General features: G+C 41.8%; 2 protein-coding genes across 2 annotated transcripts in view; one reads left to right on the top strand and one right to left on the bottom strand.

Moving 5' to 3' along the window:
- The window catches only part of LOC127203988 (zinc finger protein 721-like), a 1,570,727-nt gene that overhangs the window by 1,474,287 nt on the left and 72,323 nt on the right, over positions 1–24,117 (top strand).
- Positions 1,079–24,117, bottom strand: part of LOC127202951 (zinc finger protein 120-like) — a 41,374-nt gene continuing 18,335 nt past the window's right edge. The window contains exons 5-9 of the mRNA XM_051161791.1: positions 6,960–7,080; positions 3,742–3,868; positions 3,479–3,539; positions 1,464–2,369; positions 1,079–1,372 (exon numbers count right to left, since the gene is read on the bottom strand). Of these exons, the coding sequence (XP_051017748.1) occupies positions 1,147–1,372; positions 1,464–2,369; positions 3,479–3,539; positions 3,742–3,868; positions 6,960–7,080 (1,441 nt within the window). The 3' untranslated portion in view covers positions 1,079–1,146. The remainder of the gene's footprint in view (positions 1,373–1,463; positions 2,370–3,478; positions 3,540–3,741; positions 3,869–6,959; positions 7,081–24,117) is intronic.

Here is a 24,117-nt window from a genome sequence, read left to right as displayed (position 1 = left end):
AAATTATTAGTGGACCCAGATGATGATCACACTGCCTATGGGTTACATATGTGCAGGGGTCTAGGTCTAGTCCATGTATGCTCTTTGGTTGGTGCTTTCATCTCTGTAAGTCCACATGGATCTAGGCTAGTTGGTTCTGCTGGTCTTCTTGCAGCATTCTCGAATTCTCATAAAATAACAGAATTGCTATGGATACATGCAATCTTCTGAGTACCGTTTCCATACACTTTAAATTAGTTTTAGAAGTATCAGAATTCTCATGTTTACTGCAGTTATATTCATGGTGACATAAACTTTAAAATAACCTAAATGCTCACTTGTCGAAGACAAGCTAGGTGCCCCAGGAGGACATTGTGGTGAGTTAAGACAATAGCAATGCTTAAAGGATTATACACACTTCTAAAGGGCTTTCACAGTTGGTGCAGTATTATTAAACAGCATGTCATTACTGTTGAAGTGTTGGAGACCTATTCCTTTATCACATTTGATATAGTTCTAGTCTTATGTAAGCGAACTCTTCCAAGCTGCTCTAGATGGTTGGAGATGAAAGTCCGTAGTTACTCACGTAGAAATCATACCCTTAGTCTTGTTATATACTAGTTAGATAATTACAGGACAAGATTTATTTAGTCTCTTGTATACATTTTCAAGGTTAAGCAGGTTGTGTATAGCTAGAAACAAGCAATGTTTATCTATTTAGATAAGCTGACATAGATACATTGATTGTTCAATATAGATACATAGATAGACACGCATGTTATTCACTATGGTAAATACATAGATGGTCTTCAAAACACTTCAGAGACTTACAGAATATGGCATTCAATAAGAAAGGCCTTTCCCGACAGAGAGACACAGCTGCTTCTGGCAGTACACCAATATACTTCAATTAAGCTGATGGACATCTATGAAACAAATGTGGCCAAATAGCCACTGAATCAAACAACTTTTCTTGACTGCTGAGAGCACGTTGACTCTCGAAATGATGAACAAGCATAACACTGGAAAATCGGTGGGCCGGTTCATCAAAATTTCTGCTTCACAGAACAAGTGTGTGATATACTCTGGACTGCTAGGCTATCTCACATTAATTACATTCAATGAATTTCTCTCTAGTACGTAATTGCATGTAAAGACTACAAAATATTAAATACATTCATAAAGATTCTCTCCAGTGTGAATTCTTTCGTGCCTTTGAAGATGACCATGACATTCAAAGGCTTTACCACAGACATTATATTCAGGAATTTTCTGTCCTGTATGAATTCCTTCATGGCTCTGAAGAAAATTGTGATATGCAAAGGCTTTACCACATAGACTACATTCATAAGGTTTCACTCCTGTATGAATTCTTTCATGCATTTGAAGATAACTGAGCTGGGGAAAAGGCTTTACGTCATTTATTACATTCGTTAGGTTTCTCTACTCTATGAATTCTTTCATGCTTTTGAAGAGACTGCTGCCATGCAAAGGCTTTACCACATTGATTACATTCATAAGGTTTCTCTCCTGTATGAATTCTCTTATGCCTTTGAAGATGACTGTGCCGTGCAAAGGCTTTACCACATTGATTACATTCATAAGGTTTCTCTCCTGTATGAATTCTCTCATGCATTTGAAGATGACTGTGCCGTGCAAAGGCTTTACCACATTGATTACATTCATAAGGTTTCTCTCCTGTATGAATTCTCTCATGCATTTGAAGATTCCTGAGCCCTGCAAAGGCTTTAGCACATTGATTACATTCATAAGGTTTCTCTCCTGTATGAATTCTTTCATGCCTTTGAAGACTCCCATGCCATGCAAAGGCTTTACCACACTGACTACATTCATAAGGTTTCTCTCCTGTATGAATTCTTTTATGCAGTTGAAGATATCTGTGCTGTGCAAAGAGTTTACCACATTGATTACATTCATAAGGTTTCTCTTCTGTATGAATATTTTTATGCATTTGAAGAGACCTGTACCAGGCAAAGGCTTTACCACATTGATTACATTCATAAGGTTTTTCTCCTGTATGAATTACTTTATGCATTTGAAGATATCTGTGCTGCGCAAAGACTTTACCACATTGTTGACAGTCATAAGGTTTCTTTCCAGTATGAATTTTCTCATGAATTTGAAGAGAACTTTGATGGTCATCGACCATAAAACATTGTTCACATTCATAGGGTTTCTCCCTAGTGTCTGTTCTTTTATGAATTTGGAGACTACTGTGACTTACAAAGGCCTCACCATACAGATTATCTTCATATGGTTTCTCTCCAGTAGGAATTATTTCTTGCCCTTGAGGATGACATTGACATAACCATGATTTATCACACTGAATAAATGGAGAGGGTTTTCCTCTAGTGTATCTTCTTTCATTCCTGCAATGATAATTGGCACATGTCAAAGTTATATACACTGATGAATTTTTTTATGTCTGTGAATTAAGTTTATATTTCGTCTAATTTAAATGTAATCAGATCTCATGGTAATGTCAGTTTATTAACTTTCATTTTTTCCTTCCTTCTTCAAGTGTTATTTTGCATCTCCTGAGAGGCCGTATTTGTAAGATACTGTATTGCATGGACCACATTTAAAGCATCCTTTTACTATAGAAGAGGGTTTTCACATGTTGGAAAAGAACTGGGAGAAGTCAGATTTACCACTCTGATTGCATTAAAATTTTTCCTCTCATGTGAGTCATACTACAATTGCAAAGTGAACCACGGCAAACAGAGGCAATCCACATTGATAGTATTCATGGAAGTTTTTCTGCAGTGTGAGTTTGTGGATATATTGCCAAAAAATTGGAAAAGCCATTAATTGTACACAGTATTACATTCAGAAAGTCTACACGTTATGGGCACTACTAAAAATCTTCTAATTCTTCTCGGTTAGAGAGTGTTTTATTGCTTTGTTCAATGTTCCTATGCCGACAGACCTTGTATCCACTGTGGTAAATGACATGTCTATCTAAGAAGATAGCAAATGAAAAGGTTTACCCTGCATTCACAGTCTCACTTCTTGTTTTTCTCATTGACATATTGTATAGGGATAAAAGTTTCTCCCGAATAACTTTCTTCACTTTCACAAACTGCTCCTCTCACTAAACCTAGCAACATTAATGCAAATATATTATGAACACGAGCTTTTTTATGGACTATTTGTTTATTAGAAGGTTAATGTGTACATTTCTGCAGGATCTAAGCAGTATGAGACTAAAGAGATTAGCAGTTCTACAATCTAGCTCGCTATGGTTCAAATGGTGATAGCTGTTAATGCATTGTGTTCTTATCTTCTTTCTTAGAGAAATGACGTACAAATATAAATCAGATACCTGATTTTGAGGTACATGGCTTTGTCAGAATTTAATAATCATCGATACACTTCAAACAGTGCATATTTACACTCTTGTTTTTCTTTAGAAATTAACGGATGAACTAAAAGTAATTCAGAGACATACTCGTATCAAATTGCACATGAAAATTACCTTCTATATCTTCTAGAACTATGAAGATTCTCTACAATGTTATGGTCTTCCCAACTGTACCCTAAAATAGAGGAACCAAAAATGCGTGATATATTATTGGAAAGTAGACAAATTTCAAGTTCCCCTTCAGTCAACCTCAGACATCTGCTGATTTACTCATCTCATTCATCCTCGTTTCCAGTTGACATTACAATAACAAATAACAACAATGGAGAAAGAGTTATAGGTAGATTTTAAAAGCAACATAAAATTCACAGTCCTACCTATGGCAGTGAGGTTCCTGCAGGTCTCCAGCATCACATCTCTGTAGAGACTCTTCTGGGCAGGATCCAGCAAAGCCCACTCTTCCACAGTGAATTTCACATCCACGTCATCATAGGTCACTGCATCCTAAAACAACCCATCCGGGTGACCAACAGAAAGCACGATAGTGATACAGTGTGACTGCATAAAAAAGTGAATTCTAAAAATACCATCAATTGCCTTTTTAGAAAGATAAACACAATTTGAAAAACACATAGGCAGACTGATTTTGAAAAAGAGCAGAAACTTCTCTGGTAGAGGGAATGGCATTAATAAGACAGGGATTGACCTTGCCCCTATATGCAATGATAGCTGCTGTGATCTGTAACCTGACACAAACAGCTACAGCCAATGGCCCCTTAACTGAAATTGCAATATTTACTGGTTCCAGCTAACCTAACCAAATGGTAACCAAACATCTGATCTGCTTTAATTCACATGCATGAATTAATACATGCTGGGGAATTACACATTCTGACACCCTGCTAGAATCAGGTCTTTCTTCACAATGTGGACCCCTGTAGCTGAAAGTCTCTATTATTAGTCTGTGATCTAGCCATTGTCTACCCAGTTTCACTGGGCACTTTCTGCAGACCTCCTCTTTCGGTCTGACAGCAGAAGCCATGCTGCACATGTTTCTACAATGGCCAGTTCATTACATTACACAAATAAGTAATTTTGTTTGCCTGCTTTTATGAGACAGCGATTCTCTGTAGGCCTCGGCTGTCCTAGACTCACAATGTAGACCAGGCTGGCCTTGAACTCACAGGAAGCCACCTGCTTCTGCCTCTTAAGTGCTGGGATTAAAGGTTGGGCCACCAAGTTCAGCTTCAAATGAGTAATTTTAAAACACTGTTGTGGTATAGTCTTTTACCTAGGGAATTTAGAATTTTTCATCAAGAGTTAAACAAGGTCATTGCCTTGGGAAGCAACAGGTTGGAATCCAAGCAACCTGAGTCAACACAGTTGATCTCAGAAACATTTTCCAAAAGGCTGAAAATACAGCTGTCCTAGAATTAACGTGCCTTTTCAGGAAGAAATCACTCTACACACAATTGAAAGATTACTTTTAAAAATCTGTTAATGACAGCATGCATCCAGTTCTGGCTAATGCTGCCAAAGATTTGGCATTCCACATATGCTCTCATGCTCTCATGTCTTTTCAGTTCAGGCCCCAGGTTATGTTTGGAACAATTTCAATATGGTCTGAGACTGCAAGTCTGGCCACTTAGACTGATGAGGGATTTACACAGCAAATACAATCCCAGAATCACTAGTGTCCTGAAAAAGCAGCTCATTCTTCAGTGACAGGGTCCAGAGTTGGAGATCCCAGAGATGAGAAGATAAAAGAAGTAGAAGGTAGAAACTAGAAGAGCTGAGGTGGGGAGGACTTGCACAAGCTATGACTTATGCCAAGAAAGCTTCTCAAGAATAGCATCTTGTGTACTACATCCATGGAGGAAACGGACCATATGTGAGACATCTATGAAGTCATCAGAAATGTATCATACAATGGCACAAACACGGAACAGGTCTTATAAAACAAAACTGCACATTAGGAACACAGGGTCTCTCACAAACTACTGATGTAGCCCGGAGTGGATTTGGGACTGATCAACCCAACCATGTGTGGTAGAATCAGTTAGGTTTTCAGGAGCTGAAGACCCCTCACCCCAAGCACAATGGACCAAGACCATTACCAGCTCTCCCAAGCATATTCCTGGCTTTGGAGAAGGAGCACTATTTTATCCTCAATACATCCTGCCTTAGAGGAAGCTCACAGGCCTAGTCCACAGGCTGTTTTTGTCTCTGTCAAATATTTTCTTAGGTTTGTGAAAGAGCTGTGCAAAGCTAGGCTTTTCTCAAGAAGAAAACTGGACCTTTATGCCACATCAGGCCTTAATGTTCGTTGTGACACTGTAATGCCCCAGGGAGGAATTTATTAGAGGCCTGTTCTTTTGAAGATGAAAATGGGCCAAGTGGCTCGTTTTAAATCAAAGTTGTCTCCTCCGCTATGATTTGGAGCCAAATGTGTTGACAATCCTGGTGAATCAACATGTGTGACCTAGCATCCTAATCTCTAACAGGCTAACTTCTCTGTGGGGTGTTTTAGACGCAGTTCTCCCTCAGCTAAACTCTACTTGCTGTCATTGGTAAATCTTGTACAATATCAATTATCATCTTGTACATCATGGCTTAATACTGAAGTGTTACCCAACACATGAGATGACATTTACAACTCCACAAAATTAATTATATATACACACACACACATATTTATACATACATATACACACATATAGACACACATATATATCGTTTCTTTGTTTGTTAGTTTTGAGGCATTGTTTCTCCGTTTTAGTCTTGGCTGCCAGGGACTCACATTGCAGACCGAGCTGGCCTTAAACTCACATCGAGCCACCTGCCTCCTGAGTGTTGGGATTTGGAGCGTGTGCCACAATGCTGGGCTTCCAAATATATCTTAGACATAAATGTTACATGCTAAGAACAGCATTTTAGAAGAAGTTAGAGAAACTAGGGGTCTGAGTTTGTAATCCTGCCAAGGATGTTTCTACTCACAAGCCCCTGCTCCCAATGCTTTGTGTAGATGTAATCCACACAGTGCAGTTAGTCAGAGACCATCACCAAGTCCAGAAAATTACTAAGACTGAAAAGGACCTCACAGGTGGCTACTTTTGGTGCTGCTTATCTCGCAGCCCCAGGGAAGACCCAATACCCCAGTTTCCTCTGCGCAGCTGCCTGTTCCTCTCTACTGTGAGCAGTGACTCTGCACTCACCATGTTGTGTCTTCTGACCTTGCCTGAGCTCTCCTCACAGCACCCAGCACAAACACTCAGAGCACATTGCACACAGCCACTCAAGTCCGCTCTTTCTCTCTTTCCTGGAGTCCCTGATTGGCCACTTAATTTTGAGTGACAGGAGCACTTCCCCATGGTTAGAGTGTGCTGAAGGGACACAGCACAGTAGTTCCTGGAACAGGCTTCCATTGCAGGACCAGTCTTTTTTTCTTCTGTGGAGAGATTTGCATTTCAGTAGCACTCCTACCTGTTCTCCAAGAGCCTGCATTTCCACCTTTGCACTCATCCCAGGGCAGAACCAGCCCCTCAGGCCTCCTGAGCTCAGATGCCTGCCCCTCCCCCTTTGCCCTTGAGCTCACCAGGTCCCAATTTCTAAGTTTTCCTGAGGTCCCAGCAAAACACTCAGGCACTTCCCTCCTTCCTGGAATCAGGGTGCACAGCTTGCAAAGCCATTGCTCATTTTGGAGTGCAGTTATCAGTCTGTCCCACAAGCGAAAGGGTACACAAAAGATTCCAAATTAAAGAGAGTTTAGGAAACAACATTTTGGTTCTCTGTCTTCATGCTATGTTCAGGTAAACTGCAGCTACCATTCACCTGATAGATATGAAACAAACCTGGGAGGAAAGCAGGAAAGAGATGATAATCATTTTAGAGCACTGTAGTTAATCAACACATCATTCTCAGTGGAAAGGTGATTAAAAAGAAAACAAAAACCCACAGTTGTGCTAGGGCTGGGGTTGGGGGTGGGGGGATAGATGGTGGAGTGGAGATGTGAAGGGAGGGGACATGGGGGATGAGGGTGTCTTCCCCAGCAAGGAGAGAAGAGTCAGTGGGTCTCTGCTGAGCAGAGGGCTCTTAGAGATAGGGAACCCAGCAAGGACAGGGAGTGAGCCAGGCATGATGTTCAGGTGACAGACTAGCAATCATGCTGCTTCCCTGCTGTGACACACAGGCTACCAGGTGCTTTATCTATACAAGTTTCAGATAGCATGCCAGTAACCCCAGCACTTTGGAGGCCAATTCATATCCTTGAATATATATAAATTTGGTATCCACGCCTTACATCAACCTCTCCCCATGTGCGTTAATTCTAGTTAGAGTCCGGTTTTGCCAGAATGCATGTCTTTGTACCCCATTTATGATTGGTGGCCAGGGAGCCCGGGAGATGGTGTCAGAACACCTGGGACTAGAGCAACAGATAGTAATGAAGATGCTTTATGAATTTTCCAGAAGCTCTATGGTAGCTAACAATCTCCTGTAATTTCTGCCCCAGGACATCTGGCATCTGTTGGCCTTTGTAGGCACTGTGTACAAATATATACAGGCAACCACCTGTGATCATAAAATAAAAACAAGGCTTAGAAAAAAAGAAGAAATGGAATTCTCTACAGTGATGTCACAGGCCTCAGTCAGAGCAGCCAGGGCTAGTTAAAATGAACTCTTCTCGGAGGGCTACTTGGGGAAAAGGGAATGATGGTGGGACTGGGAGTAGAGGAGGGACAGGTCAGGCTGTAAAGTGATTTAATTAATTAGTTCATCAATTAAAAATATGGCTAGCAAAATAGCTTAGCATTGAATACTAACTGTTTCTACTATATCTTATGTGATTCAGGGGCACAGTCTATAGTCGTGGATGCATGACAGCATGAGAAGGAAGCTGAGCAAACAGCTTCAAACACAACACAGGAGAAAGAAAAACATAAAATGGGTTGAGTCTACAGACACTCAAATCTCAGCCCCCAAAAGACATCTAGGTAAACGCTTAGTACAAAAGCTCCCTTAAGAAAGCCAAAAAAAAAAAAAAGGGGGGGGGGAGATAAGTGTTTAAAGAAATCATGCTACCTAGAGTCTTTCTGACGTGACCTATTATATTCTGATATTGGTCATTATTGACTCACAGTGAAAATGCATTTTAATCAACTTGAATGATCCTAATGGTCTGCAACTGCTCATAGAGTATTAAAGAGAACAAAGCCTCTTCTGACACTGCAGAAAATCTTTTCATAGCTATATTTTCTAAAATCTGTAAACAAGTTATATCTCTACACAATATACAATGGGAGAATAAACCTTCCCATTTCAATTGAGAGAAATGTATATATCGTGAGGAAAGCCTGGATGAAGGCCAAAAAAAAAAAAAGAAAGAAAGAAAGAAAGAAAGAAAAGAAAACAAAGAAAAAAAGAAAAAGGAAAAACAAAACAAAGCAAAACAAAACAAAAACACCAGCAGGGCAAACACCAAGTACCCTAGCTCTGTCTCAGATACATGGGGCTTCAGTTTCAAAGGTTATAGATAACACTATGACTACAATTTCTCATTCATTACTCAGTTTTGTTACTTTAACTTAGTATATGTATCTCTCCATGATATGTTTCTCAAGCTTAGGTATCTCAACATCTTATGGTCTCAAAATGCACCTTGGGCTACATATCCAAAGCCTGGTGAAATGAAAGCTCATAGTTTCCTTACTGGGGCACTGTCTCTGCTAAACATAAATAGCTGGAGCAACGTTGAACTAAATTCACAGAGACAGAATACATGACCTTGCATTGTGCATCTTTCTTGGTTTAAAACAAGTACAACAATGGGTGATCCTGCCAACTTTGGTTTCTAAACTGAGATGAAATATAACAGGCATGGACCAGAGTTGCAGCAGGTTTTATATGAAGTGCCTTCTTTGGAATCACTATGCCTATACTTTCCATTAATTTAAGGTGTAGCAAGAAAGGATGTTACCCATCTTAGGCTTCCAATGCACAGGTAAGGCTTTCTCTTTACTGGTGATAAGCTCCTTGAAAAATCCATTCGTTTCTTTCAGGATTTGACTGCCATCTAAAACTACCTAGTTCTGTTTTTTCTCTAAACTCACAGACTGCATTTACTTCTGCACCACTTATTGCTTTTTCAGATGGTTCTGTCAACTCACAGTCCAACATTTTGTAATATTAGAATAGAAACACAACCTAGAAAATTATAGCAAAAACCATGGGCAAACATTGTTCCTGGCTTGCTTGCTTACTTGAGCACTCTCTTATTTGCAGCCTGATCTCTTATCCAACCCAGGCACACTTGCTAAGGGATACTGCCACCCTCAGTGGAAGAGCCTCCCACATCAATCTCCAATCAACATAATCTCTCACAGACATAGCAATCAGCCACTCTGATGAGGGCATGCCTCATCATTAACATTTTTGCCTGCTTTTATTGGCTTATCTGCAGCTGAAAGCTTCTTAAGCCTGGAAGCCTGCTAGCTTTGGCCTCTTGGGGTTCAGGAATAGCCCACACTGACCACTTGGACACCAAACTCAGGGAAGAGAAAATTTACTGGTCATTTAACAAAGACTGAGTGCTCAAGAAAATATGACAGGTTTGAAAAAGGGGACTGTGACCCAGAGCCATTCACAGAGTAATTAAAAAAGATAATCAGGCAGGGCATGGTGGCGCATACCTTTAATCCCAGCACTCCGGAGGCAGAGGCAGGCAGATCGCGGTGAGTTCGAGGCCAGCCTGGTCTACAAAGTGAGTCCAGGATGACCAAGGCTACACAGAGAAACCCTGTCTTGAAAAACTGAAAAAAAAAAAAATCAGGAAGAATCAATTTTACTTCAGGTATATTGTATCTAACTCAGCCAAAAACAATTAATTCTATTCCTGGTACACTGTGCCTAGGTGGATAGACAAAGCATTTGAAAGTGATTCGATGGGATATAAGGTAGGGGATATTAGGGACATTCTAGTGCCCTACTCTTCTCCTGAGAAAGGAACAATGCAGGGTAATATTGCTTAACTCCAACAGAACATACATTTATCTTTAACTCAAGCAGAACAAGCATTCATCCTCTGTTGTTCTATTCTAAGCAGCAAGTATTGAACTAGGCAGCAAGTACTGAATGGAAACAGCAAGTGGTGAAGTGTGCACAATAGTCTTCACTCCATAGAGAGCCTCTTGCCACAACTTCTTGTGCTATTCTGGCTGATTCTGGCCAGTTCTGCTGACTCATACCTATTAGGTGGAGACTTGCTGGCTCTGGTGGATTGTGTCACTGTCCCTGATTCTTGGTATTGTTTGGTGCTTCCTATTGGACTGCATTTCTGGTATCCTGCCATGAAGAATACAATCTCCCCAAAGAACTGCTTCTTAACTAGTGCACACCCCCTTTTTCTATGAACCTTCTTTCTCCCCTACCTCTGGTTGGTAGATTAAAAGGAAGATAAAGGGATTTAGGAACCCTAAATAAAGTAGGTTTTGAAAAATCTAAACCTACAATAGAGTTGGCACTGGAGCTCAGAGAGTAGCTCCTGTTGAACTCTTCTCTCACCCTGTGAGTTCCCTGTCAGCAGCAACTACAACTGATGCTTTGGGGGCTGCTGCCTTTTCCATGGCTTCAGCTTCTCAGTTTCTCCAGGAGTGTGATCGCTCATCCCAGCACTGTGGAGATTTAGCCACAGCAGAACTGCAGTCCTGGGCTGTTGATGTCTGGAGGCGTAGATCAGCCAACACCACAGGCTGAAGATCTGAGAACCCTTCTATTGGAACACACGAAGGTGGCACCCAGGTGAGTGGAAGAGCTAAAAAAGGGCACCCAGGGAATGATGTAAGGGGATTCCAGGGCCAAAACTTGAAGGAGCCCTGCCTCCCTGCTGGAGATCCTCAGAAGGGGACCTGGAAACTTTTTTGGAAAGTATACATAGTTCACAAAAAGAGTCCATGGCAGAGAAGGGTTTACCTGTTGCTTGAATCTGCATGAATAATATGAACAGAAAAATGCTCCAGCTAAATGATATTAAAAAGTTTACCCACCGAGCTGGTCTGTTTCCATTCACATGCATGAGTTAATACATGCTGGGAGATGACATCATCACTCACCTTGCCTCAGTCAGGTCTTTCTTCATAGTATTGGCTCTCGCAGCTGACTGCCCTAAACATTAGTCTGTGAGCTAGTTATGGCCTGTCCTGCTTCACCCTGCAGTGTGAACGTAAACTGTGCATCCTGTTCTGATCTCAAGGCAGCAGCATGACCCACATGAAAAGCCTTACTTCTGATAGGGAAATGGGCATTTAACTACATGACTAAAATGAGTTAGTTTAAAACACTGCTGTGGTACAGTCCTTTAATTAAAGAACTTAAGAAGTTTAGTCAAGAAGAAAGCAAGGCCATTTCTCTGGGAAGCAACAGACAGGCATCAAGGCCACCTGAGTAGCATAGCTTTATCAGAAAGAGTTTTCTCAAAGACATTAGATGCAGCCGTGCTAGAATTAATATGCCATCTCACACAGACATCACAGTACACACAAATACAAAATTAACTAATAAAAAATCTGTGTAATGATAGCTAAAAACAGACTTTGCATTCTACATGCTGCTGCCATTAGGTTTCTTTAAATTTAGTCCCAGGTTATGTTTTGAACAATTTAAATATGGGCTGGACACAGCAAGCCTAGCCTATTAAGACATTTACCTAGCAATGATGTTGCCAAAAATATTTCTTAAGGACCCCAGTGCTTTCAAACATCAGTGACAGAGTCCTAAGTGGAAGGTCCAGAGGATGAGAAAGAAAGGAGAAGTAGAAGATAGAAAGTACAAAAGCTGAGGTGAGGAGGTTTTGCACAAGCTATGTCTTATGTCTAGTAACGTTTGTAAGAATTGCATCTTGTATACCGTTCACAGGGGGAAATGAAATAAAAGGGAGAGACCCGGGCGTGGTGACACATGCCTTTAATCCCAGCACTCGGAAGGCAGAGGCAGGCGGATCGCTGTGAGTTCGAGGCCAGCCTGGTCTACAAAGTGAGTCCAGGATGGCCAAGGCTACACAGAAGAACCCTGTCTCGAAAAACAAAAAATAAATAAATAAATAAATAAAAGGGAGATGTTTATGAAGTCAAGTGAAGCTTCATACAATAAGACAAACTGGAGAGGATTCTAATAAAACAATGTTGCACAGGGGAACAAAGGGTATCTCAAGAACAGTACTGACCAAGCTCACAGTGGCCCTGGTACTGCTAACCACAGCTTTAGAAAGTGAAGGGAGTTGGGTTTCAGGTTCTGAACACACCCCATGCACACAAACAAATCACTGGTACAGAGCTTTAACAACTCTCCCAAACATAATCACATGCTTTATTTTATTCTCAGTACTTGAGCAGCTTGTGAGAGGCCTGTTCTTTGATAGGAGGATGGGAGTAGTGCAGGGTGTTTCCTCTGCCATGGTTTGGAGCCAACTGTCTGGACAATCCTAGTGAACAAACAGGTGTCTCCTAGCTTCCTAACTTCTAACAGACCAGGTTAGCACACTGTTCATCTGTGGGGTGTGTTGGAGGCAGACCTCCCTCAGCTAAATTCTACTTGCAGTTGGTACCATTTCTAAGAATGGGTGCATCCTTCACATCATCAATTCTACTTTTCTCCATCAAAGCTTAACCCTGGAGTGCTAACCAACACATGAGATGCCTTTTACAACCTCCACAAAATTAACTCCAAATGCTTCTGACACCTAAATGTTAAATGCTAAGGGTAGAATTTGTAGAAGATCCTACAGAAATTAAGGTTTTCCAAGGTTGGAATGCTTCCTAGAACATTTCTATTCACCAGCCCAAGCTCCAAAAGAATTGCTCAAAGGCAGCCCCATAGGAAGTTATCCAGGTCCAGGTCCAGGTCCAGGAAGGCACTAGGGTCACGTGGGAACCCAAAAGACGCTGTGTCTGGCCTCTACTTATCACACAACCCCGAATTACACTGTCCAGAAGGGACACAGCAAAAGAGTTCATGGCTCAGGCTTCCAGTCCTTTTCCAGATCTGCAGAAATTGGGATTTCAGTAGCACGTGTGCATATTCTCCAATAGCCTACTGCTCTGTCTTCCCACACAGCCCCACCACTCCAGCTAGCTCCCCACAGCAGCCTGCTCTTCCCATTTCTGGGCAGTGACCCTCCACTCACCATGTCGGGACTTCGGGACTTGCTTGAGCTTCTCACAACACCCAGCAGCAGAGGTCAGAGCACACCACGTGGAACCACCCAAGCCTGCACAGCCACAAAACTGGCTCTTCAGGAAGGCTCCTGGAAGAACCCGCCTCCAAGTCTGATGTGGGGCGTGTCTCTGCCTGGAGGCTCTGATTGGCCACTTCTTCTTGAGTGACATATACACCTCTCCATGGTAGCATGCTCTGGAGGGGCACAGAATCATGGTTGCTGGCCCAAGCTTCCTACCCAGGGACAAACTTTTTCCAGAGCTGTAGAGACTTGAATTTCAGCACCACTGTCCTCCAATGAACTCAACATCTGTCTTCCCAACTAACCCGGGGAGGACTCACTGCTTGTGCTTCCTCAGCACAGCCTCCTGCTTCTCCCCTCTGGGGACAGTGACCCTGACCTCTACAAGTCACACACCCAGTAGCCACTTCCCCTGCTTCCTCCTCTATCTAGGTGGGTAACTTGAAGAGTCCATTTCTCAACTTGCAGTGGAGTTATCCATATGTCCCACTAGTAAAGAGCAATGTTAGGAGACAAGACTTTAGTTTTGTGTCTTCAGGCTGGGGACCGGCAAACTACTGCTTCCTTTTACCAGGGAGTTAGGAGACAATCCTGGGAGAAAAGCAGGAAACAAATGACAAACACTGGGGAACACTATTGTTAGTTTACACCTCTTCCCCAGTGGGAAAGTGAAAAACAATTACACAGCAATGCCTGGCCCACTGGGGTTCCACTAATGCTCTGGAGGAAATTTTCCTGCATAGGGACAAAAACAAGACACAAAGAAGGGGGCAAGTGTGCATTCAGATCAAACCCCTTTTATTGAAATTTTCACAGAGTTTATATAGGCACAGAGGCATGAGTATTTGCATAAGCAAGGGTTGCCATGGATACCTAACTCTGAAATGCTCCAGCAGGTAGATATCTACCTTTACAGCTGCTATAATTGCAGGAGAGAAATACCAGGAAAGTCGTGAAAGATCTGGTTAGCCAGGAAAAGGCCCCAGAACTGCTGCTCACAGATTGCTGGCCTTTTATCTGATCTTATCAGTAGTCTCACCAGAAAAGGAGTTGCTCTGGTGTCTAGAATGACCAGCCCCTTGGGTCAGAGATGGACTGAGGCTACTGACCTGACTGGTCTTGATCTTCTGTGGTACATCAGGCAGTTTCTAGCAATCGATTGTCCCAAGGGGACATGGCAGCATTATTGGAGAATGGGAGATTTGAATAGAATGCCCCTGGCTTGAGGCCCACACACGGACAAACTTGTAGTGTGAAATTTTTCAGCATGGCCTAGCAGTGTTTATTATCAGGCATATAATTATTATTATGGTGATATTTTATAACCCACTAGCAATCAGTCAAGACACAGACACCTGTTATATTTTAAAATGGCCTTAGTTAACCTGGGGCAGGGCACATATTAATGCCATAAACTATTTCCCATAATGGGGCAGGTATCTGCCCCAGTCCCATGCCATCTGCTTCTAATAATTTCTATCAAGCTACCTCCCATCCATAATTCCAAATACTTGAAAATTATCACCATCTGAGCTACATCTCCACCTAACACATGGCACTGCCTTCTTCTCCTCTCCTCCATGGCCTCTCCTCCTACCAGTGCTTAGGTTTCCTACTACATAAACCACAAAAAGCAGACAGGATATAAGATTTTAAGATATGTTTTATTCCAGAGACTGGCAATCAGAGAAGCAGGTGAATTAACATACTAAAAATGAAATTCTCTCATGGGCTTGTAGAAATACTGAGTCTTGTAGCTTTGGTCCAATGGTTAGTTACATCATTGAGATTTGAATTGTAAGTTTTCCCCCTGATCATTCCTGAGACTTTTCCTCGATTTTGTGGAGGAGTGGACACAGAAATTTATTGAAATTATGAACATAAGTCCTTTCCTAATGCTATTTATCTTTTATTTCCTCAGAGCCATTGTAGTCTGGGGAAAAATTAGAACCAAGCCCCCATTAATGAATGGTTGTACCAAGGACATGTATGTGGGAATGGAAAGATGGCCCAGTGATTAAGAACACCCACCGGCTTCTCATCCTGGGGTTCTGCATTTAATATCCAGCACACATAAAACAAATCACAACTGTCTATGATTCCAATCAGTATCTGACTCTTTTCCTGGCTTACAGTGACACCGTCATGCATGTATTACATAGATGTATATGAAAGGAAAACATCCAAAAACATAAAAACATTCCTTTTTAATGATTAAAAAAACAACCTGATGACATTATTCTTTTTATAAAATCATACATATTCTAATGTAAAACATTACTGGTGATTTTTTTCTGGCAAATATGTCTTTAGAACACATGCAAGGTTCGTCCTTAAGGAGGGCAGACATGGGTGTCAGTTCCAGAGCTGGAATTAGAGCTTATGTTGAGCCATGTGACCTGGATTCTAGACTCAATGTTAAGTTTCCAGCTCTTAACTACTCAGTCAGCATTTCATTTCCCACATACAATGTACAGAATACAGAATATGAAGGTGACCTATTAATTCTTATCAAGGCCATGTAACTTACTACTGGAAAGCATGTCCTCAAAATATGTTTCTTCAATGCTCAAACTCCACCTGTTTGAGAATTAATATGCATCCATGGGGAGAAATCATGTCACACATTGAAAAGACTAATAAAAATATCTCTTTAATGACAGCTTTTTAAAGATTTATTAATTTGTTATTATTTATACAGTGTTGTGCCTGCATGTAAACCCACAGGCCAGAAGAGGGCACCCGATCACATTATAGATGGTTGTGAGCCACCATGTGGTTGCTGGAAATTGAACTCAGGACCTCTGGAAGAGCAGTCAGTTCTCTTAACCTCTGAGCCATCTCTCCAGCCCTTTAATTACAGCTTGACTTTGCCTCTGGCTAATGCCCAAACAGGAGACAGACTAGAACATATTTTTCATTGCATGTGTGCTGTCATCCTGAAGTTTCTTGTAGAGTCTGGCTCCAGGCTATCCTTTGAACAATTTAAAAATGGACAGGACACAAGTTAGCCATTCAGGAAGAAAGGAGCCTTACACAACAAAGATATTCCCAGACTCATCCCTTAAGTAGACCAGTGATCTGATACAACAGACCAAGCTTCAGTGACGTGGTCTTGAGTTGGAGTTAGAAGGTGGAAGGTGGAAAAGCTGTGGTGGGGAGATCTTGCACTAGGTATGTCTTATGCCATGTATTCTTCTTAAGAAGAATAACATCTTCTATACTGCCTCTGCTGGGATGAAGAAAGTGGGAAATATCTTTGAGGTCCATAGAATATATCATCCAATGGGATAAAGTAAGGAAGAATGTAATCAAACAAGGCTGCATAAGGGAAACACAGGGGATCTCAAGGGCATTCCTGACCAGGCCCACAGTGGCCTTGCAATTGATGACAGAACCCATATGGTGATAAGAGCTGGGTTCTCAGGATCTGAAGTACCACTCCCCAAAGAATCTGGATCCAGACTACTACCAGCTGTCCCAAGAAAATTACTTGTTTTAGAGTAGAAGCTCAGTTTTATTTTCAATACACCAGGGCCTTGGGAAACCTAAAAAGACCTGGGGACTAGCCTACTATTTGCTATAGTAAACATGTTTTAGATGTCATTGTCCATACATGATGCTCTCAGAGAAAACTTTGCTTCATCAGGCAGCTATCAATACAAAAGTGTGTTACTTATTTAAATAGTTTGACACAATTTGCCTGTGTGACAAATCTATGCATTTTTCAAGAAGAAAACTGAATCTTCATGGCACACCAGGCCTTCATATTGATTGTGACACTCTAATAGTCCCTTGAACAGGTTCTTAGAGGCCTGCTATTTGACATAGGAAAGCACCTAGGAGAGAGTTATAAATTAGCAGTGGCTCTTCTGTCATGGTTTGGGCCCAAATACCTGGAAAATCTTGGAGAAGAAATATGTGTGTCCTAGCATCTTGTTCTCCAACAGGCCTGGTCAGTATATTACTTATCATTGGAGCACTTTAGATTCAAGCCTCACTTAGCTAAACTCTACTTCATGTAATGATCTCCTGTGCATGGGCAAATCCTTTATAACACCAATTCTACTCCTCATCACAACTTGGTTGTGAAGTACTACTCAACACATAAGATGCCCTTTATAGTCCTAAAACATTAACTCCAAGTGGATCTCACACTTAAAGGTTAAATGCAGGGGGCAGAAGGTAGTAGAAAGATTAGGCCTATCCAAGGTGGGCGGCCTGCTTTCCATGAATGTACCAATAGAGTTTGAACTTGAGTACAAAGGTTTTTCTCCACACAGCTCCATACTCACCATGTTCTCCACAGATATAGCCCATTGATAGATGTCATTGAGAGGCCTTCATCTGGGGCCAAGGAGGTCTAAGAAATCCAAGGGACATCATGGGGCAAGGCAGGCAGCCCTTCAGTCATTATATCTTGAGACCCAAGTTAGCCCATGCTCTCCTCATAGACCCCTACAGCAGTACTCACAGTCCAGCACCCCTTTTGACGGGCAGGTCAACTGGAGGCCTGAGTGACAAGGACACTTGGCCTGGTTCTAGAGTAGATGACTTGTTATCTTCCTGTGCTCTATTGGCACCCCATTCTTCCTACTGAACACAACGGGCCTAGATTGAACAGCCCATTACACAATTGTGAAAGTAGGGATTCCCATGTCCTACATGTGGAAGGGTGCCCAGAAAGTGAAAATGGGGAAAGCAAATGGAGGTGTACAGTCTGTGGATTAATGATGAAGTAAGGTAACTGAAGGTTCTTTTGACCTCGTTATCACAGAGTTTTCAGACAACCATGAGAGAAAAGCGGGAACCAGATCACAAAAATGATATGTCTTTCTCCTGCCCACACTCAATGATGGCTCCATTACTCTAGGGGTTTTTCTTCCCCTAAATTCAAGTTAAACTCTTAACAAATGAACAATTATAAAAAATGTACTCTTCAAGGTCAGTAAACACTTAAATAGAAATGGATAAAGAACTAGAGCTTTTATAAGCATGATTGCTACCCAGGACATATTCCATGGTGGGCAGTTGGAAAACACACAGTTTTGTTAGTCAAGGTTCTCAACATGAGCAGAACTGGTAGAATGACTCTCTTTCTGTGTATGTGAACGTCCATTTTTCAATGTCTCACAACTGCAGTCCAGCAAGGTCAAAGTTGGCTGTCTACCAACGGAAAGTAGAAGACAGCAGAACTCATTTGGCTCATGAGATAACTTATCTGCATGTCTTATCTGGTGCTCAGTATAGCCCAGAATTCCACAAATTAGGATGTAAAGACACTAAAGGAATGAAAATTTCCTAGCTAAGACTAATGAAAACAGGCAAAGAAAAAAAGGTTCCTTCTTCAATATCTTCTTTATATATATACCTGTCGCCGTGGCCCTGATAAAAGATGAATATTATCCCCTCAAAAGATGCACATTAAAGAACGGTCTTTCCAGTTCAAAAGTCTTACTTAAGAACACTTGCTCAGAGGTGTATACAGTTGTGTAGGAGCTCTTAGTTAAATCCAGATGTCGTCTGTTTCACTATAAGAATACCCAGCACAAGAGCCAGGGACAAGAGCTGAGCAAGATTCCTTACCTAGGAGTCAAGGAGAGCCTGGGACTCAGTTTCAAAGCGACACTTTTCTTCCAAAAAGAAAGCACTGAGTACTACATAGGAGCTCTGGGCAAGTTCATATAGAGCTCTGCCTATGCCTACTCATGCTCACTTAACACGTCCATTTCTAAAGATGGTCACAATGTAAAGGCAGAGACATCTGTGCCTATTATTAACTAAAAATGAAGCAAGAACATATATAAATTATAAAATGGTAGAAAGAAATGCCTATGGCATGTTCATCTTGTACCCTAAGGTCTTGGGTGAAAATCAAGTAAATGTTACTGTGAAAGTCGATTGATTAGAAGTCAACGCTACCTCTTAATCCTAATACATGATTTAAAGATCGATGTGTAAATGCGACAGTTATGAAGTGCAGAGAACATGAATACAAAAAGCATCAGGAAACCTTCACCTATCTGCACTGTGGACTCTGCTCTTAGATAAGTGGCTGTGCTGAGCTAACCTAACATCAGAAAAATCCTGCTATGCCTCTGAGATGGCTGAATTAGAAGAAGGACGCAGCTGCATGCATAGAGGACCAGAAAGAGTTCATTTCATTAGCCCTGGCTGTTCTTTCACTCAGGCCTGTGACATCACTGTAGAGAATTCCATTCCTGATTTTTTACTAAGCCTTGTTTTTATTTTATGATTACAGGTGTTTGCCTGTATAAATTTGTACACAGTGCCGACAGAGGACGGAAATAGCCCAGATCTCCTGGGGCAGAAGTTACAGCAGATCGTTAGCTACTATAGAGCTTCTGGGAAATTCATAAAGCATCTTCATTACTATCTGTTGCTCTAGTTCCAGGCGTTCTGACATCATGTCCTGGCCTCCCTGGCCACCAGGCATGAATGGGGTACAAAGACATGTATTCTGGCGAAACAACTTTACACATAAAATGACAGCTAAAATGATTTTTGTCAAAATAAACAGTCACCTTGCTTCATAAAAATTATTTTTAAAGCTTGGCATCATAGCGCATGCTTTTAATCCATCCTTCACTACACAGAGGCAGGACGATCACTGGGAGTTTTTAGAAAGCCTGTGCTATATATTGAATACACATGGGCACACTCACACACACACACACACACACACACACACACACACACACACAGACACACACCCTGGAAAGGTAGAAAAAGGAGAATTTGGGTAATATAACATAAAAAATGTCATGTTATGTGTCTGTCATTGATGGCCATACAATCCTTTTTAATTATAAGTCACTTAAAGAGGACCCTAGTCTCAAAGAGTACGTAAAAGCAAAAAATGTTTCTTCTGCAGAAACAGAGTGCATGTAGGGTTCAGCTTCATCCATACAAAATGGCAGTGATGACCACGAGTTCCAACACACAGGATCTTTTAAAGACTTCTAGGGAAAACCTGTCTGTGGCTACATGACTCTTGCCAGGATTGGCTGGTGCAGAGAGAGCATGGTACAGGAGGTGTCTATAGGACTTCCACCATGGCACCATGGCCCAGGGCCACATGACTTCATGACTTCTATCAAAGCTTCCTGCTCACCCCATGCCTGCCATGTTATGTCCAATCCTCATATAACCAAGGTCTCAATTTCAAGAATATGAATTTGCCTCCAAAGTGCTGGGGTTACTGGCATGTTATCTGAAATGTGTATAATTAAAAAGCACCTGGTTGCCTGTGTGTCACAGCAGGGAAGCAGCATGATTGCTAGTCTGTCACCTGAGGCATTACCTTGAACATCATGCCTGGCTCACTCCCTGACCTTGCTGGTTCCCTATCTCCTCTAAGAGCCCTTTGCTCATCAGAGACCCACTGACTCTTCTCTCCTTGCTGGGGAAGGCACCCTCATTCCCCCACACCTCCCTCCCTTCACACCTCCACTCCATTCTTTAGGCCCCCCTCCGACCCACCCAGAACCCTAGCACAACTGTATTTTTCTTTTTATTTTTATTCATTTTTTTCCAGACAGGGTTTTCTCTATGATTATCTTGGCTGTCTTGGACTTCCTTTGTAGACCAGGCTCTCCCCAAACTCAGAGATCTGCCTGCTTCTGCCTCCAGAGTGTTGGGATTAAAGGCCTGTGCCACCACTGCCAGGATGTGTTTTTGTTTTTTTTATTTTTATCACCATTCCATTGAGAAAGATGTGCTAATTAACTATAGTGCCCCAAAGTGTTTATAGTCTCTTTCTTTCTTTCCTCCCAGATTGTTTCATATCTATCACATGAAGGATAGCAGCACACAACATGAAGCGACAAAAACCAAAAATTTTGTTTTCTAAACTCCCTCCTTTATTTTGAATATTTGGGTACCCTTTCACTTGTGGGACAGATTGATAACTCTACTCCAAGTGGAGTAATGCGCTTTGCAAACTATGCACCCTGATTCCAGGAAGAAGAAGGGAAGTGCCTGAGTGTTTTGAAGGAAGAAGACACAGGTTCAGAAGATGTGCCCTGGTGAGCTCAGGGTGGATGCCTAGAAAGGGGCCTGGTGGTGGTGGCAACACCTTTAATCCCAATCCTCAGGAGGCAGAGGCAGGCCGACCGCTATGACTTCCAGATCACCTTAGTCTCCAAAGTGAGTTCAGGACAGCCAAGGCTACACAGAGAAACCCTGTCTCGAAAAACAAACAAACAAAATTAATCATTTGAGTAATGTAATGAACTGACCATTTCAGTAACATGTGCAGCATAGCTTCTGCTTTCAGACCAGACCAGAAGGTCTGCAGAAAGTGCCCAGTGAAACTGGGTAGACAATGGCTAGACTAAGTTTTGAGACTCAGCTACAGGGGTCCCCATTGTGAAAAAAGACCTGATCCTAGCAGGGTGTCAGAATGTGTAATTTCCCAGCATGTATTATTTCATGCATGTGAATAAAAGCAGATCAGATTTGGATACAATTTGGTTAGATTAGCTTGAGCCAGTGAATATTGCAGTTTCAGTTAAGGGGCCATTGGCTGTAGCTGTGTGTGTCTGGTGAAAGATCTCAGCAGCTAACATTGCACATAGGGGCAAGGTCAATCCCTGTCTTATTAATGCCATTCCCTCTACCAGAGAAGTTTCTGCTCTTTTTCAAAATCAGTCTACCTACATGTTTTCAAATTATATTTATCTTTCTAAAACGACAATTGATGGTATTTTTAGAATTCCATTTTTTTGCATCACTGCTCTAATCTTGTATTTGTTTCTGCTCATGCCAATGTTTCCCAGTAATTAAAATATTCATTCTTTCTCTCAAAGGCTTTCATATTTATTTCAGGTTCGAGCAACATCCCCTGCAGCTCACCCTTTCCTCATGCTGTGTAGTTAAGACTTTTTTTGAGCACCTAATCCTCTCATTCCCACTGCCTGGAAGACAGTCCTTCACTTCTTACAGGCAAGGCCCTAACTGGGAACTCAGGAGAAAGAGGCACCAGTGAATGATTGTCCTCTATCCTCCTTGGATTGGGGAGGAGTCACAAATAAAGGGGACCTGTGTAAGAACTGTTTTCCCTGAGCAACTTTGAAGTGATGTAGTCCCAGCACAGAAATGGATGGGGAGGAAGAAAAGGGAGAGGTTTACTCATTAGACAGTAATTGGTATTAGCAATGAGTAGTCAGGTATTCAATTTAAGATGATCAGTAAAAGTCCAACTATCCATTTTTGGAGGGTCACAGACCAAGGAAATCAAAAATAAGCATGAGGAAATGAACTCATTTCTAAAAACCAAATTTCTGAAGTTTGTTTAGTTCTTCCAATGCAGAAGACATGGGCACACCAATCTAGCTTTTCCTGACAGGAATGTTATTGTTCCTTTTTGAAAATGTAGAAGGTGAGAGGAAAGATGGGAGTAAATCTTGGTGTGCTCTACTACATATGTTTAGTCTCTGAATTATTTTGGACCATAAAACCTTTTCCAACTTTTAAAATAATGATTTAGATTATCCTTAAATGACTTCAACCTTTTCCTTTCTCCCTACAATTAAGTCTTAAAGCCTGAGACAAAGGTCTGGGTGCCTATTTAACAAATCAATAGAAATCTGGCTGTCAGGTTCTCCTAGCATCACTCAGTCCCTACTTATTGCAAGGTAATGGTTGGCATAACCCCACTTCTAGCCTAGTGTTGGGCTGTCCTTCTCCTAGCTTCCCTTCCTTATGGAATCCAATCATTTGGGTTACCTGGTGCTTTTCCTCTATTATTTACAACCCTGACTTCTAGGTCTTCCTCATGATTCTCCCCTCCTTCCTGTCTTCATATGGCTCAGGTGTATGTACACTCTGGATACCCTGCCACACGACCTCCTACCCCACTCCAATATCTCTGGCTCTTATGTATAAATATCTTACTCCACCACGCATACGAACAGCTATTTTCTTTCCACTTTACATTCACATTCACTTTTTGCTTTGTTACTCTGAATTTGACTGAGGGCAGGACTTCCCAGCTATGACATAGAGATGGCTGTGCTGCATGCTGAGTGTGTTACATAACATGTAAACAAAGATGTATGTGCCTTGAAAAAGAAACAAGAAGCGTTCTGGGAGATTGGAAAATTCTTTATAAAACAAATTCCCCAGAGTACTGCTCTGTCTGGCCCTAGGGAGCAAGGGTGGAGCTGGGAAGGCTCCAACTGTCTGAGGTATTTGACCTCTGATGCCCCAGTAGAAGAGCTGCTATCTTCCAAAGGCCAAGATGGAGATTCCAAGCTAATGAGGGCCTCTGGGCAGGTTTAGGAAAGAGGGGCCTGAGAGGAAGGTAGCTTACATGTTTCTTCCAGGATTCTTCTCTGATGCAGCTGGAGGGAACTGTGAGGAAGGAGTACCACATGCCACACCATGGTGACTGTGGAGGCAGCTGCCCCATGGCCAGGAGGAGAAAGTCTACTGGTATGTCAGAGTCTGATCTGCTGGGACTGAGATGGAGAGTGGTTCACACTGTGAATTTGTTGGTCTC

The sequence above is a fragment of the Acomys russatus genome, chromosome 19 (assembly GCF_903995435.1).
Source record: "Acomys russatus chromosome 19, mAcoRus1.1, whole genome shotgun sequence".
NCBI classification, from domain to species: Eukaryota; Metazoa; Chordata; class Mammalia; order Rodentia; family Muridae; genus Acomys; species Acomys russatus.
This window is presented reverse-complemented; position numbering and strand designations above follow the sequence as displayed.